This window comes from Mizuhopecten yessoensis, unplaced genomic scaffold (genome assembly GCF_002113885.1).
Source record: "Mizuhopecten yessoensis strain PY_sf001 unplaced genomic scaffold, ASM211388v2 scaffold3311, whole genome shotgun sequence".
Lineage (NCBI taxonomy): Eukaryota > Metazoa > Mollusca > Bivalvia > Pectinida > Pectinidae > Mizuhopecten > Mizuhopecten yessoensis.
Window position 1 is genome coordinate 523,194 of NW_018404981.1, and position 14,497 is coordinate 537,690.

The following is a 14,497-nucleotide window of genomic DNA, read 5'->3' on the forward strand; positions in this document are numbered from 1 at the left end:
CCCGTGTAAACAGGAAGTCGATCATATCCTAGACAGATGCAACACCATGTAAACAGAGAGTCGATCATATCCTAGACAGAGACAACCCAATGTAAACAGGAAGTCGGTCATATTCTAGACAGAGACAACACCATGTTAACAAGAAGTCGATCATATCCTAGACAGAGACAACCCCGTGTAAACAGGAAGTTGATCATATCCTAGACAGAGACAACCCGTGTAAACAGGAAGTCGATCATATCCTAGACAGATGCAACACCATGTAAACAGAGAGTCGATCATATCCTAGACAGAGACAACCCAATGTAAACAGGAAGTCGGTCATATTCTAGACAGAGACAATCCCGTGTAAACAGGAAATCGATCTTATCCTAGACAGAGACAACCAAATGTAAACAGGAAGTCGGTCATATTCTAGACAGAGACAACACCATGTAAACAGGAAGTCGATCATATCCTAGACAGAGACAATCCCGTGTAAACAGGAAGTCGATCATATCCTTGACAGAGACAACCCCATGTTAACAAGAGGTCGATCATATCCTAGACAGAGACAACCCCGTGTAAACAGGAAGTCGATCATATCCTTGACAGAGACAAGCCCGTGTAAACAGGAAGTCGATCATATCCTAGACAGAGACAACCCCGTGTAGACAGGAAGTCGATCATATCCTAGACAGAGACAATCCCGTGTAAACAGGAAGTCGATCATATCCTAGACAGAGACAACACCATGAAAACAAGAAGTCGATCATATCCTAGACAGCGACAACCAAATGTAAACAAGAAGTCGATCATATCCTAGACAGAGACAACCCAATGAAAACAAGAAGTCGATCATATCATATCCTGGACTGAAGATGTCACTAAAATGTTTCAGTTTAGATTAGCCTTTGGATCTCTCTCTTTCATTCCTCCGGTAGAAGTGAAATATCAATGACATTTCAGAATTAATAAAAAAGACCTTTCAATATACAAATTGCACTGGAAGAAAAAGTAGTGTATACAGTTCGTTTTTTTGTTTATTGGTAACTTTGCCTGCTTATAGTCTGAAAACCTCAAATTTCCATACACAGTGCTGTGCCAGGATAGATAACTCTGTAACAAAAAGTGATTTCAAAATCCAGAACTAATAGTTTGTATGTGTCTCCACTTATTTATGATACCGCTGTAGGTTTATTTTCTCAGGTCTCTGAACATGAAATTTGGTTTGAACTCGTGCAAGTAGTCATCATAAACATGTATGCTTTCTTGGGACAGTTATCTCTATAAGTACCCATGCTTCCTCTGGAAAAAAAATCATGCTTCTTTTATGATTCTTCGGAAAGCTATCATTCTAATTATTCATTTTCCTTGGGAAAGAGCGTCTTTAATGTTTATGTAACTTCTTTGCTTTGTTTACATGTCCAATTTCAAAAACTGGGAAATTATTCTTTCTCTGTTGTCTTCACCGTCGTTTCGGTTGTGTTTCCGAAGATACATCCGGTTAGCCCGCTGTCGGAGTAATGTACCAGGTGAAGGGTCATCTACCGTGGCCAGTTCTTGACTCTTCAAAATGACCCTTGACTTAATTATGCGAGTGACCCAACCATCAACGGAAACCGTCGTCATCGGACTCTAGACGTTAATACAAGGGCCAGAGACGTAGTTTACAAGGACGTGCACAAAGAATGTAACTCAAAAAACAACAACACAGTCGATAAGGATCGTCCGATCTAATTCAGATCAGATCTTAATTTATTTTTTTACACATTCGACGTACAGCACAATGGCATGGAACAATGAAGTAAATAAAATCTTCTTTATTATTTATGATAAGATTACATCTATCGCGATATCGTTTATGTTTAAGTATTAAGACACATAAATTAAGACAGTGGCCGAGGGCTAGCAAACCTTTCTATACACATCCACTGCCAAAGGTTTGTCAGTCGCTTCTCGATGTTTTATTTATAATGTCACTTCTTTGGCACTTCTCCTGTTTGTCCCTTTTCTTCCGTGTGGCCACGTGACGTTGATGTGTTGATGGGCCGTCCACTTTACCTGCAGTAATTGTTACCCTTACCTATTGCTGTATGGATTCAGTATTTTTTCATGTTTTCTTTAGCATCATCCCGCCAGATATATTTTCATTGATTTATTTCATCTGATAAAACCAACTTATAAGTTTTCAACCATTATTTCAGACCTGAGAATGATTTTCGTTGTGTTGCTTCTGCCATGCACACATCAACGACCTGTGAGGAGATCGAAACGCAACTTGAGCAGCCATCGCTGGAATCATCCCTGCACTGCCAACCCTCTTCCGGTGCTTCACGATATCGTCAGAATGCCTGCCAACATTGTACTTCCGGTTTATGATATTCGACGTATACTTTCGTCTTCTCTCATCGCACTTAAGGACACGATTGAAATTGTCAACTCAGCATTGATGACACTGGGAGAAAGCATGCCCTGTTCTCTGCCTCGTTCTACCTCTAGGAACTACATGCACGCTGACATGTACACGGTAAGTCGGCACATCAATTAGAAAATCACCCGGAAATTTCCGTCACACCTACACCATTCGGCTAACCTCGGCTGATTCTGGTACCCTTCATCAATAGGTAGTTACGGAATCTACCGGGATGTGACGAGTGATACCTACATGTACGGAAAAGCACTCGGACGTTTCCGTCAAGCTTACAGTGACGTGCGGAAAATCGTTCCGGATTTTAAAGTTTAGGTTCACCTTATCGGGAGTTCTGGAAAGAAACTGAAAAGGTTTCAGGAAATTTTTGTTTTTATATGCAGAAATAAGTTGTAAGATTTTTTCTCGGAACCAACGGTGTGCGATTTTAAACAAGGTTCGCTAGTACTTATTTTAAATAGAATCAAATGTGATTTAAGGAAACCACTTATCTAAATTGCAAGAAGACATTGTAGTTATAAAATGATAATATTCGAATCATTGGAACATTACATATTTTGCAATAAGTGTTGTTATGTTTAGGCATGTTTCTTTTCCCGAACTTCTTCATGATAAAAATATTTTTCTTTTTCATGTTATGGAGATATAACACAAAAAAACCCGGAGAGTACTCTAAATAAACCACGAAGCGGTTAATGATGAGAGTACACTCCGGTTTTTTGTATTATAGCTCCATAACATGAAAAATATATTCAAGTTGACCCTTATAATTTAATCTACTATACACAATCCCTGTGGAAATCCACTTTTATTGATGGACTCTTTTATCTAAGAAATTATTGCGCCGCTGTATCAGCCAAAAGCAACCTTACAAACGGCGACGTCATTTTTTTACGTTATGTTTAGTTTAAATCAATTTTATTGCAACAAAAGACAAATGGATTGGACAAAAGTAATTGCAACTTACTTACGTCCTTTCCGTAACAGATAAATATATGTACAAAATGAATGTGTCACGTAATAACCTAATACAAATTTATATATGTATATATATATAAGATGTTAAAGATGGGTTACAGCAAAAGAGGTAATGATAGGATTAGGGACACCAACGTATAGTTTTTAAGTATGTATTCGGAGAGTTTACTTGAGATCGCGTGTGTGATTTTTCTTATCGAGTCGGCGTAAGTAGTATACCTAATCTATACACACATTACGTTATGGGCTGATAACATAAATTTTTAAGCCAATGAAAATGATTGTTACAAGCAAGATTAAATTATTGGATGTTAATCTTAAAACTTGTATACTCTGATTGAGATATTAGGTCGCTGTAGTGTTCGTATTGGCTTCAATGTAAATGATTAAGCAATGAATTCGTACCTGTGTTTCTGTTCTTGAAGACGATACCGACCACGCATGCGCACTGTGACGGCCTGGACGAGTTGCTGGGTGAAGTGTTCTACGAGGGGTTTCCAAGATGTACCGTACAGAACCTCTGTACTACGAATGTAAGCATAAACCGACTTTGTGCGGAGGCTACTGAACCATGAAGGGATAACTTGGCTAGTTAAAATACTCCCAGTACAGGTATCCATATCGAGCATTGTTCAATCATCCAAGACGGAAGGTGTGAAACCTGTAAAGGTACATGGCAGAAAACGCAATCTGATCAGAACCATATCTTCATCTTCGCTCCGTTCCGTAAATTACATTCTGCTACGAGGAGTGTAATTACGGAACGGAGCATACAATAAAACAGTTGTGGGCTTTTGTTATGATAAATATGATGTTACATATGAATGAGAAAACGTCATATTGAATATTGCATGAGTTCATATTTGAAATACGTTTCAATCAGATATTATCGTGGGGTCCAAATTTCGTGGTTTGACAAAAAACAAAATTTTGTGGGGGCAGGAATTCGTGGATTACAAGTACCTTTTCATACGAGGAAAAGCTCTATGTCAAACCTGTAATAACTTCGTGAAACTACATGTATGAATTCGTGGATGACGAGTACCCACGAAATTAACGAAATTAAAAAACCCACGATAATTAGAGATTTCGTAGTATATGATATGGTATTGGTGTACACATAAATTGCACATTGGTCCTGTGATAAAACTTGTCGTATATTTAAAAGCAACACATATGTATTCCAGGTGTTTCAGCTGCAGCAATGTTACGAGGACCTTCAGCTGAGTGTGATCGCACTAGAAATGTTAACACTCGGCAGTGCAGATCATCGACGATACCGATTTCCAGCCAATGATATCGACAGATTAATTCATAAACAATATGATGTGTTGTGTTTTCTTCTCGATGTGGATTCAGTTTCACAGACTTTCATGAGCTTGACAGATTTCTATACCAGATCACGTGGTGCGTTTGAGGCACTCGGAACATTAAGCGTTAGCGATTTCCAAGAAATGGCGTATATAGTGTTGCGAGGGGTTCGAACGTCACTGACTCATGTCAAATCCATCATCGAATTTCGTATTAGTATTCTGCAGTAGCATCTGATGTCAGATTGCAACCAAATAAATGAAATACGCTTTAAATGTTTAAAATATTAATATCGATGAATAAGTTATACAACTAAACACCGTTTTTCAATGAAAACGAAAGGCATCTATCAGTGGCGGATCCAGAGACCTATCTGTTTTTTTTTACTAATTTCCAGGGGGGGGGGGGGGGGGTCATGTGGGGGAACATTGAGGACAATGGTAAAACCCTCAGGATCCGCCACTGTCTATTCCAAAATGAATCCCCCAAAATAATCAAGTTAACCCAACAAAAATATTTACTGAAAATATATAACATGCACGCTAAATAGACAGCTTTGTAGTCTTGACGTTTGAAACATTTACTTCGTATGTTTCGTCTTGAGTATAACTTTTTATAAGAGTTATTTCCCTTCTGCCGTTTCGTTATGGATATGCCCACTTTTTATATTCGATGGCAGGTTAATCGCTTTGTGATTTCCAGATGTTGTTAGGAACAGCAATGCTTAATAAGTATGGTTTGTTGAAAGAGAGAGAGAGAGAGAGAGAGAGAGAGAAAGGTTGCGAAAGGAAATGTTTATTAATATAAGTCTAGTAAGGTATATGATGCAGTTAAGGATCAATTAGAAAGAACAAGTGTTATGATTCTAAATTAATGCTTAGATTTTTAATACTGAGACATCAAATTCGACATGAATGCTTTTATTTAATATAATATGTATGTTTTATTGTCAATAAATAATACTTCTTACAATTCTTGTTATTTAAGGAACATTTTTCTATTTTCGTCATCCGGTTATGAGGTGATAATTCAGTTGAACTATCTTTCTCTCTCTGTCTCTCTCTCTCCATATTTAATGCCATATGAAGGTCTGAGAGCACTCCTATTGCTGGTAGAGTGGTTCACAGGGGGCAACTGTCGTCAAGAACTGCAGGGTGAGCTATTTAACTTTATCGCTACAATTTACTGAAAAGGAAATCATACATTCCAAATATCAGAGAAAACAAAATATGTATTTACCTGGTAATGGGATAGAATATAAAAACACGAATTATTATTATTCCTTTATTTGACCGACTCAATTTTACAAATATATACTTAGGATACCTGTGTTTATATACATTTCAAGAAAACATATAAAGAAAAAAAAAGAAAAAAAAAGAGTGTGTTACGGACGGAATACGGTGAACATTTACTATCCCCTCCAGTCACGTTTGACAACAGTTCTATATTCCCTAGTCTAGATTTATGTAGAAATGGTGGGACGACAGCTGATTACACAGAGAGTTTTACAGTGTAAATTGTACAGTGTAAATTATACAATGTTATTTCACTCTATGTTCCAACATTTCTGCAGATATCACCCTGTGGCCCTGTAAACACGGAACCAGAAGATTTTGACAGCAAGTCTGCATATTACATGCCAGTACATGTACAGTCCACATGGTCTTAAAAATTTGTTTCAGCTATATTTGGACCTAAACTAAGGTATTCAGAGTACTTTTATACATTTTAGGGGTTTAGATCAACTTTCGGTAAAAATGCCACCCCTGAAAACATAAAAAAGTATTCTGAATACCATAGTTTAGGTCCATAATATATCTGTAACAAATTATCAGGTCCCTGTGGTACAGTCTGTGTATGCTAGACTAATATAATACAAATTGTATTTAGTTGGTAATATCACAATGTTTCAAACGTGAAAGGAATTATAGGATTCCTTTAAGAACAGAACAATTTTAATTACATTAATTACAGAAGTTAATTAGATATATCGGAGAAATGCATAGAGCAAAGAAATACTATTTGGACATTTGTTAACAAAGTAAACCTTACATAAAATGGTTTGCTGGTTCAGGACTCCTTAAAAAGGGCCCGGAACACATAAGATTTAACCTAAGCTGAATGCCTTGTCTGAGCTTGGGGAGCAGGCTGAACATGACCGTCACAGTTTTGAGACAATCCTAGATTAGGCATAGTGTATATTTGTTTTGTCTAACTCACCTGGTAAAACTGAACAAAGTCAGCACACCAACTGTACAAACAATACATACAAATACATGTATATAGATATTGCAACATTTTGTGAGATCGAAAAATATTTACCAACAACAGTTATTTTTCAGTTCAATGTGAGTAAATACACAGGAAATGAAATAGTATTTTTACTATATAAAAAATCATGATTAAAAAAACACCTGTAGACTTTGATATGGAGAACTGACTATAAGGGTTAACTGTGAACGTAACCATGTACTGTTGTGTAACAATCACTGTAATGTCAGACTTATGACATTAGACATGACATAAGGACATTGTGATTTCATATACTTATGACAACACACGACATCTTAATGTAAGATTTCTGACAACACACAACATTAATTGTGACTTAGCATTGAAGACAATATGTATGAAGTCAAAACGACAAGTTGATGATAGTCAGAGGTAACAGGTTTTCCATAATATCTGTATACATTCTTGGCAATGACATTTTTTTGGTGATTTTTTTCTCACCAAAAAATGTCGATTTATGAAAATCATCCTAAATGTTTTGTACAGCTCTGACTTTAAATGAAATATGTTGTAGGTCGGAGATACAAAATTGCAACTAAAAGCACGCATCTTATTATTCTGGGTTGTTACAAAAAACCATTTTGAAGATGAACTTTGAGTGCTAAATATTAGAAAAGAGAAAGTACCCTTTTTGCTCAACAAGTACAGGTTTTGAAAGAAAATCTACTTCTATGTAATAACAATCTTTCATTTCATTGAATTATTTTCATCTTGTTATTGTAAACCACCTCCATATTATACTTGTAAATGGCAAAAAACAAAACATTTTTAACTTACAACAAAAGTTTCAAGAAAAAAAAGAGCACATGGTCATCATCATACAGAAAAAAAACACAACATATTTTAGGCACAATCCATTGTAATTCAAACTTGAACCACAAAATTTGAGTGAGGTACATACAATACATTATACGGTATCAATTCATGGCACGTAAGAGATTGACTATGGTGTCTACAGCATTTAGCACAATACTACTGTGCTGGACGTCAAAGTTTACACTCCGGATTTGTGGGGGATACATTTTCTAGTTCTCTTTCTTCAGGTAAGTTTAGGTTATGTGATACCTTGTCTGCACTTAATTTCGACGCTATATGTGTATACATATATTTGTGAAATAAATATACAAATTAAAAAGGCCATACATAAAGTCACCACTGTTATTTAAAAAAAGATACATTATAATAATTTAAAAACAAAACATGCTTGGTTAAAAATCATCTGAATTCTTGTATCTAATGGATCATTAATGCTACAAAACAAGAATGAATTGACAAAGACAACAATTAAGTTCTGTGCAGGGATTCTGGATTTAAACATTCATGACAGTATTTAACAAGTTGCTTATCTTGTCATGTGATTAAATAAAATAGACAGTCTATCAATATAAAATGAAAACCATAATGCAAATTATCATAATGTAAACAACATTTTCTCAATACAATCTTAAACCCTGTTTACCTTTAAACGGTCCAACACAAACCTGTGTAATCTAGATATGAGAATATCTAATATATATCGCTGCATTTTATAAACAGAAATTTAGTCTTGTCATATAATTTATAATCTTTTATGCAAGCAAAACTTCTCTAATCTAACATCTACCTTTTTATCTGATATAAACCTTCTTTACTGATCACACATCATTGGTCCTGCTATGTTGTGGCATGTTTTCGATTATAAATTTATGCATTTTCACCTAACACAAAACATCAAAAGCCTGTTTATTTTGTTGTTGTCTATCAGAGTTTCCTCCCCTAGTTTTGTCTACCAGAATGTCCTCCCCTAGTTTTATCTACCAGAGTTTCCTCCCCTAGTTTTATCTACCAGAGTTTCCTCCCCCAGAGTTTCCACCCCTAGTTTTATCAACCAAAGTTTCCTCCCTAGTTTTATCTACCAGAGTCTCCTCCCCTAGTTTTATCTACCAAAGTTTCCTCCCCTAGTTTTATCTACTTGAGTTTCTTCCCCTAGTTTTATCTACCAAAGTTTCCACCCCTAGTTTTATCTGCCAGAGTTTCCCGCCCCTAGTTTTATCTGCCAGAGTTTCCCGCCCCTAGTTTTATCTACCAAAGTTTCCTCCCCTAGTTTTATCTACCTGAGTTTCCTCCCCTAGTTTTATCTACCAAAGTTTCCTTCCCTATTTTTACCTACCAGAGTTTCCACCCCTAGTTTTATCTACCAAAGTTTCTTACCCTAGTTTTATCTACCAGAGTTTCCTCCCCTAGTTTTACCTACCAGAGTTTCCTCCCCTAGAGTATCCTCTCTAGCTTCTACTAGACATCGGTCCAGATCAATATTGTGTCGTGATAGCTAATGGGTGATCGAGCAGTGCAATGGATAGCACACTCATCTTTCATCAAGATGGACAGGGTTTTATTTCCTGAACTCTTACCTTTGAGGGTGGATGAAAATTCTCTAAAGAAGTGTTCAAAAGATCTTTTATAATACTCAGCTGATTTTATTTTAAGAAACTAACTATATAAATATGAATTTATAATCAATTGTTATACTTACAATAATAACAGTATTAAAAAAAATCATGAAGAGACACAATCTGATTTCATTATACACTTGAGCAAATTCTTGGTATGCTATTATTTATTGATGGAATATAACAAAAAATCGTGTTTGTATATGATAAATAATAGCAAATTAATGACTGAATTTATCTGATAATACATGTATGATACCAAAATATTAAATGAAGTCAAAATAAAAAATGCAACCTGGAATATATGAGCCACGTTTCCTACTCCACTAGTGGCTCCAGAGTATAAGATAATGATGTTGTATATATAATATAGTGGTATTTCACATTAGGTTTTTAAATTCATGTGTGGGGTTGGGGTCACTGGACTTAGCGTACATTTTCTCATTTTGACTTGGAAAACGAATACAGTAAATGGTAATTATATTTTTCAAGGGGATCAGCCTACCATAGGGTCACTTCAATAGGGCTCTGTGATCAAAGTGACAGATAGCCGGGTGGTAGAGTGATCAAGCCAGCTGTATTATGAATAAGTAATCTTTCATAAGAGCTAGTGTATGATTGATCTGGATGATAGAAGTCTGGAACAGGTACACTGACCGCCACATCTACCTGTTCATTTCTTACCTGTACTGTATTCAAAATACATTATACCCATATTGATAAGTGACATTTATAACTGTTTAAACTTTGGAAATGTATATGTACTATATTTCTTATGTGACAAGCTCTAATCAGACCAACCTTTTATTATCTTTAATTTTAAAATATACTGGGGGACAGCATAGATTCCATGTTTCAAATTCATGTGAATTTTTAAGTGATTAATATTTTTACAGATTTCTGAAGCTAGATTTATACTGGCCCCTCGGGAGACAAAGAAAACATTGTATCTGTCAATGTTGACAAATAGATCTCAAGAGAGTCCGGATAGGATTCTGTATTCTAGTAACTCTTATCATCGTTTCATTACAAGTAAAGACACCATTTTTAAAATCAAAATAAGAAGGCTCTAACCAAATACAGACGACACTTAATAAGTAACTTAAGGACCCTCGTACTACCGTCAAAAACTGTAACTTTGCACTGGAAACTGTTTTTTCCGGCATGAATATAGCTTTAATAAATCATTCACACGTTGTGGAACTTAAAAGAAAAAAAATAACAGCAAAATAAATAAAATATTATTGAAACAGTGTTCTGAGTGTAACAAAAACACACCACGGGGCTAGACCCAGATTCGTTTTTGGTTTGTTTGTGTTTTATGTCCTATTAACGGCTATGGTCATTTAAGGACGTGCCAGGTTTTGGTGGCGGAGGAGGAAAGCCAGAGCTCCAGGAGAAAAACCACCTACCTATGGCCAGTACCAGGCGACTGCCCAACGTAGGTCTCGAACCCGTGACCCAGTGATGGAGGGCTAGTGGAAGCAGAATGTAAGACGCCTTAACCACTTGGCCTACACATTGCGGGACTTTTATGAAAAAAATAACCATAAAATAAGCTTAATATTACAAAAACACACCACAGGGCTAGACCCAGATTTGAATCCTGAATTTCAGATTACTTTATTATCGTAACAGACTGAGCTACCTTGTCGACGGAAGTTAAGTTAAGGGGAGGTTACTGAAAAAACCACAGTGCAGTGGGACAGGGATCCTTCAGCAGAGATCTACTTATTAGCATGGTATAATTTGCAATCATCAGGAAACGCTGGTTTCCTCATAGACAGATTTGTCAATGACCATCCTAGATTAAGTTATACCGTACTGTAAATTGTCGGGACTACATTGTATTTGGGTTTAATACACCTTTTAATAAACTTAAGTAGTTCCCTCGACTTAGATAATCTAATTCCGTGGTAGTTCGATACTGACTTTCAAGTGTTAAAACCTAATTGCTTTAGGTAGGACTTTATAGATACACTAGTAGGCCTACATGTAACTGGAGCCTGACACAACATTCTCTGTCCCTGTAGGCCTACATGTACCTGGAGTCTGACACAACATTCTCTGTCCCAGTAGGCCTACATGTACCTTGAGTCTGACACAACATTCTGTGTCCCAGTAGGCCTACATGTACCTTAAGCCTGACCCAACATTCTGTGTCCCAGTAGGCCTACATGTACCTGGAGCCTGCCCCAACATTCTGTTTCCCTGTAGGCCTACATGTACCTGGAGCCTGACACAACATTCTCTGTCCCTGAAGGCCTACATGCACCGAAACTCTTACACAACATTCTGTGTCCCTGTAGGCCTACAAGTACCTGGAGTCTGACACAACATTCTGTGTCCAAGTAGGCCTACATGTACCAGGAGTCTGACACAACATTCTTTGTCTATGTAGGCCTACATGTACCTGAAGTCTGACAGAACATTCTTTGTCTATGAAGGCCTACATGTACCTGCAGTCTGACACAACATTCTTTGGCTATGTAGGCCTACATGTCCCTGGAGCCTGCCCCAACATTCTGTTTCCCTGTAGGCCTACATGTACCTGAAGTCTGACACAACATTCTTTGTCTATGTAGGCCCACATGTACCTGAAGTCTGACACAACATTCTGTGTCCCTGAAGGCCTACATGCACCGAAACTCTTACACAACATTCTGTGTCCCTGTAGGCCTACAAGTACCTGGAGTCTGACACAACATTCTGTGTCCCAGTAGGCCTACATGTACCAGGAGTCTCACACAACATTCTCTGTCTCAGTAGGCCTACATGTACCTGGAGTCTGACATATAATTCTGTGTCCCTGTATGCCTAGATGTACCTTGAGCCTGACACAACATTCCGTGTCCCAGTAGGCCTACATGTAACTGGAGCCTGAGACAACATTCTGTGTACCTGTAGACCTTCATGTACCTTGAGCCTGACATAACATTCTGTGTCCCAGTAGGCCTACAAGTACCTGCAGCCCGACACAACATTCTGTGTCCCAGTAGGCCTACATGTAACACGAGCCTGACCTAACATTCTGTGTCCCAGTAGGCCTACATGTACCTTGAGCCTGACACAACATTCTGTGTACCTGTAGGCCTACATGTACCTGCAGCCCGACACAACATGTAAAGAATGTTTTTGTAAAGCAATCTAAATGTCATTATATATGTATGCAATAAGAGTTTTCTACCTGTCATTTTCTGATTAAAGATTTATTTATCAATTTGTTACAAATTGATATACATTCCGGAATTTAAATTGTTCAGGCGTATAGGTTTTGGATACATTTTACATATATACACACGGATGACTTTAGGTTTGAAAATAAGAAAGGTGTTTTTTTCAGACAAATGAAAAATAACAAGAAATCAAATAAATATTCAGATTGTGATGTGCAAGTTGCTACTTGCAATTAAAATAATTTCGAGTTAAAAAACCATACCAGAACTTCAATGAAATAAAAGAAAACTTTTGAAGTGTTTAAATCATCTTGACATAAAAGTACATGCTGTACCGCATTCCTGTAGGTCTATATTATCAATAATGTAATCTAGCACTATTGAACCTGTCATTATAACATCAAAGTTACATGATGTCCTGTTCATTGTTCCAGAGTATATTGTTGTGTACTGGTACCTGAATCACTGATGACAAAGCTTGATAACATCATACCTCTGTTCGATATTCCAATCAATAATCTGCTGGCGACAAAAATTTCAGAGACCTTTAACATCTTGGTGTGACGGAGGAATACATATTGAACAGTAGAACTCCGTTACCCGAGAGTGTGTATATATAGATATGTATCTGCAGCTGATGCTGGCTGTTTGTAAAATGCATTATACATGAAGAGTTGACATACATATGAAAAACATTTGCATGGCCCTGATAAAGAATAGGGATGCCTCATCAAGGCAGAAATATCTAAACGATTTTTTTTTTCATGAAAGATATAATGAATGAATTGACCCAATATCGCCCCTAGTCCTTTAAAACAAATGTACAGTCTTTTAAAACAAACTATATTAGGTCTTTATTTTCTCCAACTTTTATTTCAGGGTCATATCAGACAATGTTTTACAAATTAGTTTACAATGTTCAAAATCAAGATGTTTTATTTGAATCGGAATGGTATGATTAGGTAAGATCATGGTGATTTTACATAAATATATTGATCTGAGACAGCACTGATTTCGGGAGATTTACACAAATTTTACAGTGTCCAAGTCCAGTTGTTCCAAATCTGCATTGTAAGCTTAACGAGTCATAAACACAAAAAAGGTACAGGTACAATATTTAAAAAAAAAATAAAAAAATAAAATTCATAAATTAACTTTAAATGTATACATGTATAGAAGTTCAAAATCCTCATCTGGTTAGGCCAGAAACACTAACATCTTTTAAAAATGATAAATAATTCCAAATACTATTGATTTGAGAAATAACTGTATTGATTAACTTAAATACATCTGACTAAGGTACTTAACGACTGGGTTCAAAATGTTGTAGAATTCCATTTCACATATTACGTATACATGTACATAATGTCAGACCTGTTGTTCTGTCAACATGAAATAAAAATACACACAATACCTCGGGAATCTGTTAGCTCAAGCTGAAACCATACCTTTGATACAAATTGGAAGCTAGTTATGTTGACACCGCTGTTCCTTAGTATTAGAGATTAGCTCATTTACAATGAAGTTACAAAATGCTCCCGCGGACCATGTATATATGTTTGCCAACAGAAATTTTTCAAAAGACTCCTATAATTCAACTCAACACTCATTATATCATGCAAGGATTAAACCTCAAAGGTAATCAAAAGCAATCAGTCTGTTTGAATTTTGTTTATTTGAGATTGATATCTTTTTAAGTATGACCAAGTTTTTGTCTTTCAATTCAAAACAAACTTTGTCATCAATAAAACCCTTGAGCTGTCAGGAAAACATACAATCATGAAAATACAATGGAGAAATATTTTTAAATGTATATAACATTCAAATTTCAACATTGACATGACTGTGTTAAACCTGTGCCAATAATTATTATCCCATCATAATGCACAATTTAAAAA

At 36.3% G+C, this 14,497-nt stretch overlaps 1 protein-coding gene across 1 annotated transcript in view; it reads left to right on the forward strand.

Annotated features, from left to right (window-relative positions):
• LOC110447314 overlaps nt 1–5,062 on the forward strand; it is a 16,111-nt gene extending 11,049 nt beyond the window's left edge. Inside the window, exons 2-4 of the mRNA XM_021492922.1 lie at nt 2,187–2,509; nt 3,814–3,921; nt 4,576–5,062. Coding sequence (XP_021348597.1) covers nt 2,187–2,509; nt 3,814–3,921; nt 4,576–4,929 — 785 coding nt within the window. The 3' untranslated portion in view covers nt 4,930–5,062. The remainder of the gene's footprint in view (nt 1–2,186; nt 2,510–3,813; nt 3,922–4,575) is intronic.
• Nucleotides 5,063–14,497: the final 9,435 nt, after the last annotated feature.